Genomic DNA, 19,557 nt, shown 5'->3' on the forward strand with positions numbered 1-19,557 from the left:
GGCGGCGGCGGCCGCGCTGGGGGGTGTGGTCAGGTGACTCCGGCGGCCGCCCAAGATGGCGTCGGGTCCGCGGCGCCTGAGGAGAGAGACGCGTTGGTAGCGGGAGGCGGCGGCGGAGCTCCCGGTGCTCGGCTGTCCGCGTCCCTCGGGCATCGCGCGTGCGGCGAGGAGGGCTATGAGCGTTCTGGGCCGCGTCTCTGGCGCTCGTTGAAGGTGCAGCCTGCCCGGCCATGGCTCTGAGGGAGCTGAAAGTTTGTCTGCTGGGGGTGAGTGCTCCGCGCGGGGCACGGCGGGCGAGCGGGAGAGAGGGAGGTGGCCGTCCGCCCTGCGCCATTCGCTGCGGAGATCGCCGGGCTTGGCCTTCCGGCGGCTCCGACAGCCGGGCCTGCCCTGCTTAGGGTTGGGCCGCGGCCCCTCCGAATTCGGGGCTGATCCCGGTCCCGACTGTCCGGCCCCGGCAGCGGAGGGCGGGGAGCCGTGCTGAGGGACGGGGCTCCTGACGGGACGATGCCGCTGCTGTGTTCCAGCGTTATCGCTTGAAAAGGAGCGGACGGGAGGCCCGGGCAGCCGGTGGACGCTTTCGCGCTTCCCAGGCATGCTGCCTCGGGCTTGGAGGTCGCAAATATCTAAAATCAAACTTGAAAGAGAGGGAGGGAAGCAGAACTATATTTGTTTAACGGTATTTGGCTTCTGAAAGTGCATTAAACACTAGCTGTGGGGAAGGAGGAGACTTGGAGCAAAGTGACGTCGAAGTTTCAAAATCTCTGGAAGAAGCCAAGTGCTGCCGGGCTGCGGAGCTGCTGTGGGAAGCAGGGCAGTGCCCTGAGCCTCGGCCCTGTGCTGGGGGCATTGCAGGCAGTGCTCTCAGGACTCCCAGATGGCCTCTCTGCCCTTCAGAGAGAAAGCTCTATGTTTCTGTGCTCCGTGTGGTGTAAGACAACCTGGGGCGATGCAGAGCTCCTGTCTGCTCTGCGTTCCCCCTGTCCTGTGTTTCCTCATCTAAGAAGAGAAGCACCTAAGAAAACTGATTCCTGAACTCTAAGAGCCAGGAGCTGCGTCTCCTTTTCTCTTTAAATATTTGCGTTGTTCTTGAGATTGCAAATATTATGAAGTCCAAAACCAAGGTCATACACCGTCACCGATAGGAGGGCAATTTAAGAACATGTATGAGTAGAACTTCATTTCCAATGAAGTGTCTTTGTTTGTTTGTTTGTTTCCTTAATGCTTTGTTGATTCTTGACATGCAAAGCAAAATGCTTGTTGTTACCTGCCTGGATAAATGACCATTTGGGATGTCCAGCTGCTATTGAGAATGGTTTTGTGCATCATTTCACTCCTAGATATGCCTACTATTACTTTTTTTTTTTTTTTTTTTTAACAATCAAGTTGGTGGTACAAATACAATGTTATGTGAAATTTTTATGTCATATTTTCTCTTCTTCCGTTTTCAACCCTGTAAAGTTGTATTTGAAACATGTCTCAGGTGTGTGTCATACAAGACATCTCAGGCCTTTCATTAAGCAGGGTGGGACGGCATTAGTCAGAAGTTGAAATGTGTGTGTCACATTTGTATAATTTCACATGCTTGATTGGTTTACAAAGGTGGAGTACTGAATTCAGTTTCTGTATATGCTGCTAAATGTGTTAGAAGGTCTTTCTGTGCTCTAATTCATACATGGTTTGTATACACCTGGGGTGAGGTTGAGTGACTGATAAATAAGGAATACAGATTTTTATACTCCTTGATAACAGTTTTATTTAGGAAGTTGTAACTTACAAGAAATGTTTCATTTTTCTAGTTAACAAAGAAAATAATACATTCAATACTACAAAGAAGAGGAAATGAAATATTTGTGAACCTCTAACTTCACTGAGATTCTCTGCAGAAATGTGTTATTCCTACGAAATATTGTAAGATGGGAGGACAAAAAGAATTGTTTACAGCAAGTTTTATCTCTTTCATGTTTCTGTTCTTTTTTTAGGACACTGGTGTGGGCAAATCAAGTATCGTGTGGAGATTTGTGGAAGATAGCTTTGATCCCAACATCAACCCAACAATAGGGTAAGAAACTAAATGAAATCTTCATTTGTAAGATCTGGGCCCCCGTTGTGTTGCTAGTGTCAGCTAATAAAATCGTGTTAGGAGTGTTTTACTGTAGGTGCTTCTGCTAGATGAACATGTGTTTCTCAAATGCTATTCTTAAATTGCGAAGTCTGATTATAATGCAACTGTGACCTCCTTTTTTTGAATCAATTACAATATCAAGTCTCCAAGGCTTTTGCAGATATTAATATATTAAATCAGGTTATAGTTCTTCTCATTAATTCAGTCTGATGTTATACATTGATATGCTATACCTATTCTCTTAAGTAACAAGAAATTGCTGGTGCAGCTGCTATCACAGCTAAGGATTTTTTTACAGGTAAGCCTCAGAGGAGCAATGATGCCTAGCTCAGATCTTCAAATAGATAAGAGGGAGGACATCAGGAATTCCTGGTGTGGTTGAAAGTTTTTCTGATGATTTTTTGCCTTTTTTTTTTTTTTTTTTTAAATTCTCAAAATATCTTATGAGCTGCTTTGCTCAGAAGCAATTCTTTACTTACAGGAGGACATGACTTGATGCTGAGAAGTGTGGGGGGCATTGCATCTTCCTGTCTCAGGTGCCACACAGCCTCTACTACAGCTTTGATCAAAAAGATTCTGCTGATTAAATGTCAGCTACATCTCATCCTGTCCTTCTAAAGAATGTGGTTTCCTTGATCTTTCTCTTTTTTGCTCTCTTCCCTGCTGCTCTCCTCTTCCTATTTTTTCAGTATGAATACTGGTATCAAACTGCAAGATGTTCTATAGGAATTATGTTTTTATTTCAATTTTCCTGTTAACAAAGGTAGCCCTTAAGATAGATTGCTGGATTATTTTGTTATGCTTTCAAGGACTGAACGTTCTTGGCTCTCAGGCTAGCTACAAGAATGTTCTTTTTTTGGAAGACAGTGAAACTGCAGTGGGGATAGTAGCTGTAGTGCTGTTTGCTTACGCCAAGGGTCAACCTGTTCTAAACGTTTAAGTTTAGTGTGTGCAGAAAGTTAAGACCTACTGCTCACAGTGACATAGCTGCAAGCAAAGCTTCTTGTTGAGACACTACTGAAAGATCAGTTTATTTTTTGTATCCTGTGAGGTTTTCTGAGAAATTGGGCACCTGATTTCATTCCAGATACTTTTAGAAACAAAAAGAAAAACATTTTGTTATAGTTTAATCTGCTAAATAGCTGACTAATATGGATGGTATCTACAGAGGCCTAAAGTGGTCAGTCATGCTCACACACATCCTGTCTGTTTGGATGCTGTGGTTTTTTCATTGTTCTTGATTTTTAATTTAAATAATAATAATAAATCTACTTAACTAGTAGGTGTTCAGGTGTGGTAACAGAATCTGCAAAGATGGGGAGTGCTTATTTATTCTTGTGGGATGCTCTGTTCTGTAGTGAGATGTGTGTGACCACACATTTAAGTTGCCTGAGTTAAACCTTGGAGTAACCTAGAGTGGATTTGCATTCTCCTCCATTTATCTCTCAAATTATTCTGAAAAAACAACTGTGCTGGTTTAGGCCCCAGGTATCTGCAAGACTGTGTAAAGCTGCAGAGCAAAGATCTGTGTGATCTGCAATGCTTTTGTTGTGACAACAGAACTCTTTGCATTCTGGAGAAAGCTTAGGAGAGTGTTTTACATTGGATCATTAGTTTTATTTTGTTTCTCCTGAAGAGAAGGCCTGGGAATACCTTGTGGTACTTTTGGAAAGTGCTCACCATTGTGGTGATGAGGATACTTTGCAGGATTTTGTTTCCTTTCATTGATTTAGTGACAGCTACAGGATTCCTGTGGTTTTCTGAAGTGACTGGCTGAAAATCTGCATCTTTTGGTGATCTTGATAAATTAAATGGTCCAAGGACTTGGTGTTTTATACTCTGCAGTAGTAATACAACTGATCAAAGTTCCCATATGCCAGACGGTGTGAAGTTGAAAAAATGAATTATTGGATCTTGCGCGAGACCATGCTTTTATTTCCTAATTGAGACAAGGGGGTAGAAAGAGTAAAGTGAGGACTAGAGAGGAGTTGTAGAGCATCTTGCAAAGCTAAAGGTGAGAACAAAGCAATATTTCCTCCGGGGTATTTGAGTGCATGAGATATGATCTTATGTTTCCTGTCCTAGTTCCACTCTTCTAAGAATATGAGCAATCATACTTCACCATGATTAATTCAAATTTGAGTGTGGGCAGCCTGTAGAAACCCTGTTAGAATTTTGGAACTTCTGTGTTGTCAGTGCTGGGGGCACTTCATGCTGCTGCTGCAGGATCTTGCATCGCTCTTTGTAGCCTTACATAGGCACTCTGAATGAGTGTAGTACAGGTGTTTGTGTAGTTATGGTGTGTGTTTGCTTGGAGAAGCAGCCAGGAAATCTGGAGGGATACTGCTGCTTTTCTTAGAATAACTCAAGGTTAACTCTAGTTTGGATGCTCCCAGAGCAGTTTGTCTTTGAGTTGCACTCATGCTCATGCTTTCTCACTTGCTTCTGTCACGCTTCTCAGAGAATTTCAGGTGGAGCTGAGCCTCTGTAGTCAGCTACCATTTGGGCATGTTGAATTGTGATGTGAAGTATGGCCATTCAATTCAAGTTGAACGCACTGGCATGGTTTGGTTTGCAGAACCAGAGAAGTTGTCAGTGAGAGTCTAATTCAGGAAGTGATGCTGAATTTCCAGCAATCTTAAAGAAACCAAAGTCTTTTGCACTTTACAGCAGATGTTCCTATCATTTTCTTTACTTTTACTCATTGCTAAAATAAATCTAGCTTATTCTACTGAAATAAATTGTAGTTACATCCTTTCTTGGTAGGGATGCTGCAGTCGTGTATTTAGCTTCTTAAAATAACAATGAACTTTGGACAATGACATGCTCTTTGGCAAACTATCTGAGCTTAAGGAAATGGGAGAAGGTTACCTCTTAACAGAGGGAAGCATTGTGTAATTGCTCCCCTTTATTTTAAGCATGCATAATAATTTTGTCCTCCTGTAACAGTGAGACATGCTGGAAGATACCCATTCTATTCACTACAAAATTGTAATGGGAACTAAAGCTTCATGCCCTGGTAAAATGTAGAGCAAGAGAAACTGAAATTTGGAGTCTTAGATACTGACTTTTAATGTTGTCATGCTGAATGACTCTTGCTTTCTGCTTTGAATTTACGCAGTTTAATACAGTTTAAGAAGCTCTAGCAAAGGATGCCTCCAGGTTACTATCTACCATCCTGTCCAAAACTGTCAGTAGCACATGTTTGGAAATCTGCAATATCTTGAATGATGAAAATTAAGCATATAAAAGCTGTTTAAGATCATAATGTATGATCTCACATGCCTAAAGTAATCATGGCATCTAGAGATCGTTGGCTATTTGCATTCAGTGTGTTGTTTTTCTAATAAAAAATGGCTACAGGTTACGGACTTAGCAAAGAACTTTCTCTTTTAAAATATTAGATCTTAGAGTTTCCTCTATTGAGATGCACACTGATTCACATTAAACAGATCAAGCAAAACACAGAAGCAGTTCAAAATGTTACTGTAATACACTGGAAGCTGGGGGCAGGGGCATTTGAAGAAGAGAATTTTCGTTTGTCTTCTAGATCTGCAAGAGCCTCTGCAGGCTGAGATATAATGACAGACAGGTTATGGGAGCTGTACAGGTTGGAGACAGCGAGTGAGTTACTACTGATGTCTGTGCCCTTAACACCTACAAATGGCAATAAGACTCTCCTGTGCTGTCCTCCCAAGTGTGGAATGATGAAGAATTCATTTGAATTTTAGTACCGAGATGTTAAAGAAAAAAAAAGCTGATGCCAAGGGTGAGGCTTTGATCTCTTACCCTCCAAAAGCATCCTGTACACGTTCAGATAATCCGTGGTAACAACTCCTCTTTTAAGAAAAGTGTTGTTGAGAAAGCTGACCTTTCTGCCTTTTTTTTTTTTTTTTGTCATCATACATCCTTTATTTTTATAAAAAGACTTACAGCCTGCATTCTTGTTTCTTCTGGTTTGTTAGTTGAATTTCGTCCTTTGAATGGGGCCTTTTGCCTCAGTTTCAATATTTATATATGAAAATTGTAATCAGTTGCATCTAGGGAGGAAAAGCAATTTAATTGAAAAAGAAACCTGTTTAACAGTTCATGGTGGTCGTGTTCTAAGATGATGTTTTGGCATATTTTCCAGAGCCTCATTTATGACCAAGACTGTACAGTATCAAAATGAGCTGCATAAATTCCTCATTTGGGATACAGCTGGACAGGAACGGGTAAGTAGCATCAATATCTTTCATCCTGTCTGCATATATCGTTCTGAGTTTGTGATGTTTTTCAACCCTACCCGAGCCCAAACCACAAAGCAGGGGAAAGAAATAGTCTTGTAAAGGCTCGGTTATTTTCATGCAGTCATTTGACTTTCTGGAGTCCTGGTGAAACTGACTTGCTGGATTTTTAGTGTGGTAACACACTTGATGTCTAGAAAGTCACTCTAGTATATTTGTATTGCTTTCAGAACTCTGGATTCCAAATGACTACTGATTTCCTCCCAGCAGCATGATATAAAACCGACTTTCATCATCAGGGATGTGTTGTGTGTGTATGCATGTTATCAAAAATGTCCCAGTCTTTCTATTTGCAGCAGTCAGTCAGCATCTACTGTTAATGGCATGCCTGATGTGAACACCAGAGCTCATTCTGAAATGGTAGTGTTTGAATGTGAGGCTTCTAAGCAATGAAATGAGACTTTTGAGAGAGTGGTACTCTTAAAAAAAAATAAAATAAAATAAAAATAAAAAAAAAAAGTCTTACAAATGTGCCTGCAACAACTTGGCAGGAAGCATCCATTACGTATTAGCATTCCATCCTGTTTGGATTCAGCATGCTACAATCTGAGGAAGCTCTCTGTGCATGCCCAGTACGTTCTGTGTCTTTGTTTTCAGACCAAGTGACATCTCTTTAGTTTTCTTCTGTTCAAGTTGTATGGTGTTACTGTTGTTGGTTTTGTTTGTTTTTTGTTTTAATCCAAAAAGGAAGGATGACTTACCCTGGCTTCTGATCTGAGTTCTGTGGTATCTGTAAGGGCTATTCCACGGCACAGAGAAATTTCTGTGGGGCCCACATACTTCCAAGGAAGCCAGTACTGTCACTGCAGGTCACAGCCGATCTTTATACATGCCTTGTGCTGAAACCTGCTGCATGGTTTTCTTGCCATGCAGCACATCTGACAGTGCATCTTGGAAAGAATCCCATTTGTGGTGGTCTGGTACAGCAAGAACATCCAAACCATTCAAGAATTGCAATCTCTAAATGATACTTATAAACACAATTCCTGATCCTGGCTTTTGGGGGAGTGCTTGCTATTTTCTACTTCTAAATCCCATTAGCAGACTAGATAGGGGCAGCCCCTTGTTCTACATGGTTTCAGGGAGTGGCAAGCTAGCATTGCTGTGTGCTGGAGATGTGCACTCATTCACTGGACCTACAGCTACATGCCTGTGCTGTTTTTGTTCTCTCATTTCTTCTGCCCTGAGTAAAGTTGGACGAAGGCTATTTAAAGGAGTTAGGATTCTTATGTTCGTGCCTAACTGTAGAAATTACATCTTAGTTCTGTCAAAATGCGAATCAGTCAGGATGGCAAGCTGCAGTCTTTGAAAAAACAGCAAAAGGAAAATGCAGTGTTCCTGTTAACATCTGTTTTGTTAATGTATTTTATCTGCTGACTGCTCTTAAGTGGAAAAATGTATCTAAGTGTTAGCAGGCAGGAAATGAGAGTACTACAAAATCAGTGAGTGAAAGTTGGTTTGTTCCCAAGGTAAATAGTCAAATAATCAAAAAGCCAAGTTGCAACCAGTCCAACTGATGGTTTACCAAATACGTTTCCCTTTACATTTTAGTGTTTGTGGAGGGGAGGGATTATGCCCCAATGTGAACTGAATGTCTGCCTGTGTTTTCCCATTATTAAATATTTTTCTATTCTGAACTTTGTGTTCAAAATACTGTTTTCAAAACAGAATTTGAGAGCCAAATGTAAATGGTCTGGAATTCTCCTTTATACCAAAACTTTCATGATTTATAATATTGCTCTCAGTTGAACTGTACTAAGCAAAAGGAAATTGATGTTTTATAAGAACCATAGGCCTTCATGAAAATCTGTGTTCTATTCATGATTTTTTTCCCTGCTAACAAGATGCACAGAAGACCAGAGTTCATATGGTTACATCAGAACTGCACGTGTAGCTAATTCTGCTTCCATGAGAGTTCTGTTTCTTAGAGTAGTTGTCTGGTTCTTTTTTTAATGAGCAGAATATCACATTGGGTATTTAGGAAGTTGAGGAAAGATATTCAATCATGTACCCCCCTTTTCTGTGTTTTCTTGCTGTGATGGATTCAGAACATTATGTGAAGGTACAGACCTGGTTTATAGCCTGCAAATTCACAACCAGCTGAATATATCTTACGTAGATTTAATCTTGAATATTGCAATAACATTATTGTAAGCTTTAATTATCCAAAATGTTCCTTAAATGTCTGTTTGCAGTGGATCACACAGCTTTGTGTTTTTGCCATTTTTAGTTCTAAATGTGCTTCAAGTTTCCGAGTTTTGAGGAAAAACCTGAGCAAAATCCCTGAAGCCTGAAGTTAAAAATGCTCTTTTCTTAATCTAGCATTTAATGAGTGGCACAACTTAACCACTTTTCAGCAAGGATGGAGATTGCCACGATCCTCTGAACAGCTCAGATCAGCAGATATCAGTACATTAGCTTTCTTGAATTACTTTTTCCAAAAGCACTGGAAAGAATAAAAAAGTCCATTTTGATTTTGTTCCACTCAAAGTTGAGTGTATATCCTGTGGGTTTGTCTGTTCATAACTGGCCTACTAAAGGAGAGATTTTCGATCAGACAAAATCAAGTTGGGCTGCTTGCTTTTTATGGTAGGTGTGCTGTGATCCCCAAGCTATTTATTGGTTGGCCTTCACATAATAGTGCTGTTATGGAAGCTTACATGTTCTGTTGTGCTGGTTCTCTGCAAAGAAAAGCATTGTGCTAATGTTAAATTTTAAAATAATTTTCTCTCATTTTAATATTAAGAAGCAAATTCAGGAGATCAGTGAAAAATCAGATTCATAATATATTATTTTTTTTTTCTAGTTTCGTGCTTTAGCCCCAATGTACTACAGAGGGTCAGCAGCTGCCATTATAGTTTATGACATCACGAAAGAGGTAAGAAATTCAATAAATTCAATTGTTTTTTTACTCAGCATTGCCAATTCTTCTTTTCATGTTATGAAGCAGTTCTGGCTCCTAATTAATTCTGTTTTTTTCCTGCCACATCAGGAAACTTTCTCAACATTAAAGAACTGGGTTAAAGAGCTTCGACAACATGGACCTCCAAACATTGTTGTAGCTATTGCAGGAAATAAATGTGATCTTAACGACGTAAGGTAAATAATTGGTTACAGTTTGGAGCCTTCCTATGAGAGACAAGCTAATAGTGCTAAAGATGCTAGTTTTAAGATTTCAAAGCTGGTAAAAGATTTAGAGCAGCCATTTTAGTTTCACAAGGAGACTGAGCTATTCCCACTGCCAGAAATCTTGGTTAGTTTGCCTTTGTTTTTCTTGCCCCCATCCTTCTCTTTGTTGGTGTGAGTACATGTGTGATTTAGCAGTAACTCAGGCTGTAAAATTGATCTACATTAAAACAAACCAATTTTAAAAAGGAAAACTTATCCATGTGTATTTATCTCACTCACAACATGATAACTTGCTGGCATGGCAGAGGAGGGGTAGCAGGGTTACGAATGAGAAGTTTACAGGGAGACAGGATTACCTTTCTGCTGGCAGTGCCAAGTTACACAGGCTTAAAACTGCCTATGAAACTACAGTGTAATACAAGCTGTTTACCTCCTTTTATAAGAAGTACTCCTGTCAATCTGTAACACCTCATTTTGTTATGAAAAACATCAAGCCTGTTGGAAAGCATTGTGTAGGTTTTTCTGACTTGCTTGTTCAGGTGCCTTCCCTCACTGCTTAAGCATTAGGGTGGAATTGGCTGTGGTTGAATGGTTGCAGGGAGTGGGAAAAGTTTTTGAGAAACTTTATGAACAGCCAAACTTTCAAGCAGGCATGTATTAAAAACAAAAGAAGCCCTTTATTATTCATATCCTGGTTAAATAACCCAGAATTCAGAACGAAGGTGTGTGCAAGCTCCTTGTTTTTAGCTTTCATTGGAAAAGGTACTGCAGCTGCTGTCTCATGAGAGACAGATGGTTTTGTGTTTAAAGAACCACTGCAAAGCTGGTATAGTTTTACAAATTGTTCCTATATTTTAGTTACCTAGCATGCTGTAATAACCTGATAGAAATAGCATGTCCCCTGGAGTCAGCATGGAATAAAATTATTTATGTGTCAATTGTAAGGCATGCAGTATGAAGTCTTGCGCTTATTTCTTGGTCCTTAGGTGGAGCTGTAAATCATGTAAACATTGCAATTGAAGCTAATGAGTAACAGTCCTTGTGATGAGTAAGATTCCTCTCCTTACGAGAGGCAATATCTGAGACACTGTCCTGAAGGCAGTGTTCTAGTGTCCTGATGTCCTAAGTCTCTTGTTACTGAAAATAGTTATGTGTTTTAGAAACGTTATGTAAAGACATGGAGAGCATAATCTTCTCTTTATTTGCTGGGGTTTGGTTTGGGTTTTTTTCTGTTGTTGAAGGAAATACTGCATTAGCAACCTGCCTGCTTGAGGGTGTAAAATACTTATTTTCACTTCTTGTTTCTGTGGTTGTGTGCACAGTCTCAGTAAGTTCCTGCTCCCAGCTGTGTCTTCACTGCTTTGTGTAAACTAAATGCTGTGCTAATGATCTGTGCAGCACTGAGAGATGCCTGGTTTTCTAAGCAGCTGTAGGAAATCACTGGATTAGGGGAGCAAACATGAGGGTCTTTTCAATGCGTCTAAAATTTGTATGTGTGGGGAAAAAATAAACTACTCCCAGTGATTGATTGCAGACCTACACTTAGAGTAGTCAAGAATGAAACTCCACTGTCATGTCAGATGGCCTTGTTAGTTTGTGCTTTAGGGATGCTCCTGCCCCTAAACAAGGAGACAGCACAGTGAAAAATGGATATCAATTTCAGGATGAGGGAGCAGGGTGATGCAAAACAGGTAATACAAAATACTCATTAAACATGACACTTAAAAGCTTAATCAGTCTCTTAAAGTTCCGAATTAAGTATTTTTCTACATGCAGTTCTTTCTTTGCTTCTTTTCAGGGAAGTCATGGAAAAAGATGCTAAAGACTATGCAGATTCCATTCATGCAATATTTGTAGAGACAAGTGCGAAAAATGCAATAAACATTAATGAACTCTTTATAGAAATTAGTAAGTATTTAAACAGGTAATGTGTTCTTCTGCAAGCAGCTCAAGTAGAAATTTGATACTACTTGTTTTTTGTGCTATTTAGGCAAGAGTATCCTGATGTAAGTGTGACATCCAAATATTAATACTAACTGCAAAATGAGCTGCATATATTTTTCATGGTCTAATGGCTTCTGAAGGTTCCATCTAGGGACTTTACATGTACTTTCATGCTGCTGGATAAATAGCAGTCAGTGTCATCTTACTGTGTCTGTAATTGAATGATGCAGTTAATACTTCCAAGGTTATGGAAGGGACAGTAAATGGTGTGGTGAATATCCAGACTTCATACATCTCATGAAATGAATTGAATTCTCACTCTTGGTGCTTGTACTTAGTCCCAAGTAATGCATTTTCAAAAACATAAGAACTGAAAATAATAGATTACTGCCTAAGGAAGAGCACCTAGTGTGTGTATTTTCCAGCAGTATTTTTGTGATACCTCACTTTTCAATTAAATGGCAAATCTTTTCTGTCTCGTTCATGGCAGAGGATGATGGCAAACACTTTTTTCCATGTATGAATGAAAAACAGTATTCCTAAGTGAATAAAGTATTATTTGTAGGATATGTTTCAGGCAGCAGCACCAGTATACAGATAGCCTGTTTCTCAAATAAAAAGACTTTTCTTGTTCTTGTAAGCAGTTCAGTATATTGAAGCTGATGTCAAAAGTATGTCCTGTATGTAAGCTTTGTGGTTTACTGACTTTAATAGTTGTTCTCTAAACTAAAAATTTCTGTTGAGTAAGCTATGGAATAATTTCTTAAATCCCTCTCAAGAAGAATGCTCAACCAGGAATGGTCAGCTTCAAACGCTTGCTGGGTGACTGAAGCAGCTATTCTTAGAAGCATTTCGGTGTTAAGCCTGATGCAGGTGGTCTGCTGGGGAAAGGCAGATCAAGAGCAGAGAGTTTCCAGAAGGTACTGCATCCTGCAGAGTATATTCTCTGGATGCTCCTATGCTTTAGGACTCTGAGACAAGGTTAGCCAGAAGCGTGAAGTTAGCTTAGGCTGCTTCACTTTTATTTGTGGATCCATACTTCTAACACAGTACAGACTGTTAACTGCCATTCTTATGTTCTGCACTAATGACGTTATGACCTGACGTACACTGAATGAAAAGAGTAAGTTTCAAATATGTTTGCCATAAATGTCTTTTTCTGCCTCCTTGTAGGTCGTAGAATCCCATCAACTGACACCAACCCCCCATCTAGTGGTAAGGGCTTCAAACTTAGAAGACAGCCATCGGTGACAAAGCGCAGCTGCTGTTGACTGGTCCATTTGAAAATCAGACTTGTTTATACAGTAGGTGGTCTTGGAAGTTAATAGTTCATGTTGGATTTATATTATCAGTCTTAGATCTCTATCTGCTGGTGTTCATACGCCCATGGTCCAGTAAAAATGGACCAGTTCATCTGACATCTGTATGCTCGCAGAAAAGACTGCCATGGTATGTCAGCCTGTTTACTTACAAAAAGTTGTAGTATCTCTTGCATTCAAAGGGAATCCATCATCACTTCTTTGGCCTTGCTTAAAAGGAAGCTGACTATGAATGGTTGAACTGAAATGTTTAGTAGTTTTGTAATTGAGATTGTGTTTTTGTAAAAAGGAAAACGAGCACTTTTGTGGGACTTGGGGGTGGGTGGAAGGAGTCTGGATTTTGAAGTTTAGTGAGATGTCGCTTCTTCTTTTCTTCAGTGAGCCTTATTTGAAATGTAAGTGTAGCTAATCCAAAGTACAGTGGGACAGTTGTGTTTGAGGTGGCTACAGAATAAGCAAATGAAGGCAGATAACAGTCAGATCAGTCCGTCCACTCCCCAGGACCCATTTGCACTTTTTATTTAAAGATAAGCAGCGGGGGTGGGGACGCATGCAACACACCTTAAACCACGGACAATCTTTTTTTCTGTGCTGACTTAATCATTTTGAGGCAAACTGATATGCTCATAGGCATCTTGTTACAAGTTTTTGACGTTAAGCTGTTGGTCAAAGAAAGCCTAGGTGTAGTTCTGACTAAATGAAGTAATTACTGACTAAAAGCAGATGCTGTAAACAGATGCTTCCAATAGTTCTGATAAGTCTTAAAAGATCTGGGGGAAGCCTTTAACTGCTTAGCATGTGTAAAGTGTTCATATTATATTTATGAGACCAGTGTTTAAAATATTATAAATTATGTAAAAACAGTCTTTAAAAATTTGCAGTCTTATTTGCTCCTTCCATTCCACACCTACACATGCACTCCTGGGGTTCTCCATCAGGTTTTTTTCTCCACCATCTTTTAGATATCGTTGCTGTAATTTCTTCCAGAGACAGGCTGAAATTAGTTCTCTTTAAATCACGTTTGAAAGGTCCAATAGAGGCTGCTGTTGGTACAGTGTGAGGTCTGTCTGTTGAACAGGTTTTCATCTTGGTGCACCCAATCATTCTTGCTTTGGGCACAAAAGTGCAAATAAAAAGTAACCTTAAGACACGTGGTGATGTAGATCATTACCTCTAAGTTCCTGGGCTTTTTTCTTACCTGCTAGGGTTGGGGTTTTGTTTCTTTTATTGTTTTGGTGGGGCTCTTTTTCTTTCTCTCTCTCTCTCTCTCTCTCTTTTTTTTTTTTTCTTTCAAATTCAATGTTTAGCTTATTGTGTTGGTTTTAGTGTGCTTGCAATTAAACCATAGATTGACCATACCTTTTTGTGCTTTTTTTAGTTTTATTTTCGCTTTTTTCTTTCCTACTGGCACTGTTGAGGTTCTTTAAAAGACTCAAGTAATCAAGTACATGCTAATATGTTGTTAAGCTTTAGTGTGAAAATGAGGTTTGTTCTGTTTGCAGTCTGGCTTTCTATCATCTGAAGTATTTTCTCTGAAGGAAACACAGAAAAGCAGACTTCATATCTTTCTTGCAGTTCTGATCTTGAATTACTCCAGTTAGTGGAACCATGGGAAAGGCCATTGTTTCAGATTGCCCAAATGTTGAAGTGAAACTGCTTTTAAAGACTGTGCCTATGTAAAATGACAGACTGTTGATGTAAGTTGGTTTGAGCCAAGATAACTGTTTGTTGAGCAGTTGGCTTTAGCTGAAAGCTGATGTGCAGTCCTCTCTGGATGAGACACACACGTTCAGTGTCTCATTTTCGTTGGAGGAAAATGGTTTCTTCTGTATTAGTTTTAGGCCATCTGCTTCCATTTTGTCCTAGGCTTGCTGAAATTAATTATATTTTGTCCCAACGTAACTTCTCTATTTGGGGGCAGATTAGCCTTTGAGTGTTTGAAATACTGATGATCAACCATTTCAGCTAACTTATTAATAATTTTGTGAAGGAGTTGTTGAAATAGCGGAATAAAACTGAAGTCCTGAGGTTTGCCTTTCTCTTTAATGAATGGCACTTATCACAGAGACTGGATTTTAAAATGCTATAAAAGGGAAGTGATTGCTGCACAAAGTGTTTTGAAGGGGCAAACATCAGGTTTGTAAAAAGCTAATGAGCTGTGTGATAGCGTTGATCTGGAGCATTTTTTTAACTGACAGAACATTACTATTTCTGCTTCTAAACAGTACCAACTCTCTGCTCAGAAAGGATAGATCTGTACAAAAACGTCATTTGATAAATAGTTTATTATTTAGTTTTGGAGCTACTTCAATGTGCTGCCTAAGTTTTGGAGAGGGGTCTTCATCGTTCCCCATGAATTCTCTGTCTCTTAAATGACCTGTGATGCTCTTGATCCGTGCTGAGTAGTTTTGTAGTGTATTTTATATATGTGTTTAAAGCTGGCATGCTAAGTGCCTAGGTAGGTGAAATGTGGAAGCTTGTGCTTAACAAAACACAGAGGCATTTAGTAGCCAAACTACTGAAACTTGTAATAGGTGCTTTAACAAGTTCTAGGAGAATTCTGACAACTTTTGCTGTTGACAGGGAGGTAAAGACTTTTTATATTGTTAGATACATGTTGAAGCAAAACAAATCATTGCACTTTAAATCCCTCCTGACTTCAGTGAGACCTTTTCTGGAAGTGCCACAGTATCAGGCAGATAACAGCTTAGAAGGGGTGCTCAGCTTAAACTCATTTTTAATATGTTGGTGTATGTAACACAATCTAATGTTACCAGCCTGCTCAAGAAAAATAAATAAATCTGTGTGCTTGGGAAGACAGTAAGTATCAGGCATAGACAACGTGAGTTCACAAAGGGAAAGCCTTGCCTCGGTGCTTTGATCTCCTTCAGTGGCAGACCACTTGCTTGGTCTGTGAGGGAAAGGCAGTAGATGTCCTTCTGGATCACAATAAGACCTTTGATGCTTTTCCTCACATCATCCTTATGGACAAACTGTCCAACTGAGTTGATAAACTGGCTTGATGGTAGAACTGAAAGGTTTGTAGATTCAGTAGAACTGAAAGGTTTGTAGGAGCTACGTCTGGTCGGTGGCCAGTCTTTAGCACTTCCCAGTGTTCACTTCTAGAGCCAGCTCTGCTCAACCATTTAATCAACAACCTGGGTGCAGGAGTGGAATGCAATCTCAGCACATTTGCTGACAACAATAAACTGGGAGGTGCTCGTGCCTGGAGGACAGGAGACCTTGCAGAGAGATTAGATAGATTGGAGCATTGGGTGATTGGCAGTGGCATGAATTTCAGCAACAGTAGAACGCTGGGTGTTGCACTTGGGGCAGAGCAGTGCCATGTGCAGGTACAGACTGGGAGACAAGAAGCTGGAAAGAGCAGCAGAAAGGGACCTGGGAGTGCTGGTGACAGCAGGCTTACAATGAGCCAGCAGTGTGTCCTGGCAGCCAAGAGAGCAAACTGTGTTATGGAGTGCACACAGCATGGCTGGCTGGTCAAGAGGTGCATCTCCTGCCATATTTAGAGCTGCTGTAGCCTCACCTTGGATATTGTGTGCAGCTCTGGGCTCTGCAAGTTCTTACCCATACATCAAAATTGGCTCAGGAATCCTTTACTGGCATTAGAGAACTACAGACAAGACTGAGAGGGGATCTTACCAACCCTTATAAATATCTTCAGGGCAGATGAAGTGGCTCTTTTCAGTGGAGCCCAGCGACAGGATGTGGGGCAGTGGGCAAAATGGGAACACAGGAAGTTCCATATGGAATTGAGAAAATGTTTAATTTGAGGGTGAGGGAACACTGGAACAGCTGCCCAGAGAGTCTCCTCTGGAGATATTCAAAACCTGCCTGAATGTTTTTCTGTGCTTTAAATCTTGGTTAGCCCTGAAGTGTTCAGTTCAACTCAGTGATTTTCATAGGTCTTTTCCTGAACTATTCTATGTTCACATCACATCTCTGTTAGTAGATCACATCCCTGCTAATGTTAGGCAAAATAAGAATCTGTTGTCAATCACTAATCTAATATTTCTTAGCAGTGTTTTAGAACAGAAGAACATCAGCTGACCTTTTTAGAGTTCTATGACTCCAGCACGACGAAAGAAAGAAGCTTCAAACTATATCTTTGTTTCTTATGCAAGTGTTCAAGTGCCAAAACACTTTTCTCTGTAACTGTTAGGCCTTCTGACGTCTTATTTTTAAAAAATCCCCTTTGATCTTCTGGTAATCTTGAAAATTTGCATGCAAACTCTTTTTTATCAGTTAGGATCAAAAATGTTTGACCTGCCAAAATCGAATAAGTGTTACCAGACTGTCCATGAAGTGTCACTGATCGTTAGGTTTTTTGAGGGACGTGAGACTATCCTGAGCATATTGATGGGCTTTGTCTCTGACGTGTTAAAGTCATCCTTTCCTTCAAACTCCTCACAGTTTTCCCCTCAATTTTTAGGTGTACATTCTGTAAACAGCTATTTCAAAATCCTTACAGGAGTTCTAGTAGCTCAGAGTTATTTGATGCCTCCTATTTTGCATGGAAAATCAAGGCACTAAGATGAGTTTGGCCCCCTAAAAATTGCTACAGCATTTACTGAAACTGTCCTTGTTCTAAAACAGAAATTTCCTAGAAGAAATGGTTCTGCTCTTCCCGTTGCATCATCCTGCAAGTGAGGAGCTTTAAGTTTTTGCTGAAACACTAACTGCTTTATTCAAGAAAATTGGGTTTTTCTTTCATTCCTGTCAATGTTTTTAAACACAAGTTACTGAACAAACCAACTGCTATTCCTGTTCTAATGCTGAAGGATACAGACAAGCTTTTGTGCTGTTCTTTTCATTTGTATGGACAGAAGACACCATCCAGTTGTTGCACTTTGGTTTGAGATGCAGCAAACCTTTGATAAATTCACTGCTGCTTTCTTGCTTCATTTTGTCACAGTGTGAATTTCCTGTTATTAAATCCATTATGTTTTCTTGACTATTTATTCTTTGTGTCCTTCTGGGATTTGGCCAAGAAAAGTTGACAAGTGTCTTTTTCTCCTCAAGAGTTCGAGAAATATCTGTCATAGCAGCAAATATTTGTGAATCATAGCAGCTGAGACAAGTAGCACTGCTTCACTATACTAGATGAGAGGGCAAGAAGCACTTTCGTCTAGAGGAAGTAAATTATTGTAAAGCCTAACAGCATCATGTGAAGTATAGAAACGATTAACTTCTTTTGTACTTGCTATTTCTGAATATAGTGCATCCAGCATTGAAACTGTGGCACAGTGAATTGACATAAGACTCAGAAATGGAGGATATTTAGCTGTAAGACACTTAAGACTTCTTGGCAATCTTCCCCTTTGCACCCTCTCATTTCCCAGTATGATGAAGAAAAAAGGGAATCATTCTGGAAGTGTCTAAACAAAATCTTTACATTTGCATTTGTGTATTTGGGGCACAAGGATCACCTGATGTGCATTTAGCTCTTGCGGTGTAATAAATGCATGCCTGTAAAATTAAGCGTGAAGGTTAACTTTGGAATCAGCAGTTGTTATCCCTCTTAAGAACCATCTGCCTTTTCCTTATGGTATTGAGTTAACCTGGTAAAGAGATGGAAGGATCTGTGCCTTCTTATTGTGGTGTCTCTTACTGCAACAAACTAAAGCCGCTCAAAGTTACAGAGCATTTGCAGCACTGTAAACTGCACAAATTTACTACCATTGCTTCACTGCATGAAACGTAGTCAGATCACGAGTGATGAAATCGTACAGTGATGAGTTCCCAAGCTAATGAATGTTCTGAGACTTTTCTAGTCTTCTCTTGGGCTGGTCCCGAGGGCGTGTACAGGTTTGTCTGTATTGTTGGTTTGTAGATGCTAATGAGGAAAACCAGACTTTAGTTTTCTCCTTTTAGTTTGTATTGTTATACTCCCATGTAGTGCATAGAACGAAGATTAAGAAATGTTGGTTTGGCATAATGTAAACTGCATTTTCAGCTTATGCATTCATAATAAACTTTTATAGTGTAATAACATGCTAAATCACTACCAGTCCAATGTATTGTGCAAAAAAGGTGTAAACATTTTATTAATAAAAAGCCTTGTTTATAAATGCGCTGACCTTGTTTGAGTGGTTCCAGAATTCTCAGTGTTGTCAGAAATAGTCTCTGTAGTAATAGAATTGTAGAAGAGAAATGTTAAGCAATACCACTGCAAAGTGAATGTAAGTAGTAGGTTCAAATAGCTGTTTTCCAAAAGCTATCACTAGTGATCATTCAGAAACTGAAGCTTTTCCATGGTTTATGTATGCACAGACAAAAGACAAGCTTGCACAAAAAAGGATGGAGAAAAAATGGCAGAGAGAATGCAGCTTTTGTCTCATGCTTCCTTTCTTTGCAGCGTGATGTCTGAGGAACTGCAGGCCACACACAGCCTTGTCAGCTTGTGCAAGGCCTGACACATTCTAATGGGATCAAGTTATTTAATACATTGCCTTTAGCTTAGACTGCATCAGAAGTTGAATTCTTGACTGCTTAGGCCAGGTTCCTGTCAATCAGAAATGTCAAGTGCTTTTAATATCTGCACAGTGTTCTGGGGGGCTGTCATGCCGGAAGGGGTTCCATTCTGATTTGCTGGTACAGCTAGCTGGTTGCTTGCTTCCTTTATTCTTTGTGGTTCCTTTGAACTGCTTTGGTTATGTACAGCTCAAAAATATAAACTTGGCTAGAGTTATCTCCCTTGTCTCGTGCAATGACTAAAATACATAGTTTTATT

General features: G+C 39.9%; 1 protein-coding gene across 1 annotated transcript; it reads left to right on the plus strand.

Annotated features, from left to right (window-relative positions):
• Positions 1–20: 20 nt before the first annotated feature.
• On the plus strand, positions 21–14,161 carry RAB22A (RAB22A, member RAS oncogene family). The gene is made up of 7 exons (XM_052684111.1): positions 21–266; positions 1,983–2,062; positions 6,258–6,339; positions 9,218–9,289; positions 9,404–9,510; positions 11,339–11,448; positions 12,658–14,161. The coding sequence occupies exons 1-7, from the start codon at positions 231–233 to the stop codon at positions 12,753–12,755; spliced, it is 585 nt and encodes a 194-aa protein (XP_052540071.1). The 5' UTR covers positions 21–230; the 3' UTR covers positions 12,756–14,161.
• The last annotated feature ends 5,396 nt before the right edge of the window (positions 14,162–19,557 follow it).

This window comes from Tympanuchus pallidicinctus, unplaced genomic scaffold (genome assembly GCF_026119805.1).
Source record: "Tympanuchus pallidicinctus isolate F22 unplaced genomic scaffold, pur_lepc_1.0 scaffold20, whole genome shotgun sequence".
In the NCBI taxonomy this organism is placed as follows: Eukaryota; Metazoa; Chordata; class Aves; order Galliformes; family Phasianidae; genus Tympanuchus; species Tympanuchus pallidicinctus.

What these genes read in the sequence shown, in the direction of transcription:
- RAB22A (XM_052684111.1), top strand. Translation starts at nt 231, where the DNA reads ATGGCTCTGAGGGAGCTGAAAGTTTGTCTGCTGGGG. An exon ending in TGAAAGTTTGTCTGCTGGGG is followed by an intron (nt 267 to 1,982) that starts GTGAGTGCTCCG and finishes TTCTTTTTTTAG; the next exon opens with GACACTGGTGTGGGCAAATC. An exon ending in TGAACTCTTTATAGAAATTA is followed by an intron (nt 11,449 to 12,657) that starts GTAAGTATTTAA and finishes GCCTCCTTGTAG; the next exon opens with GTCGTAGAATCCCATCAACT.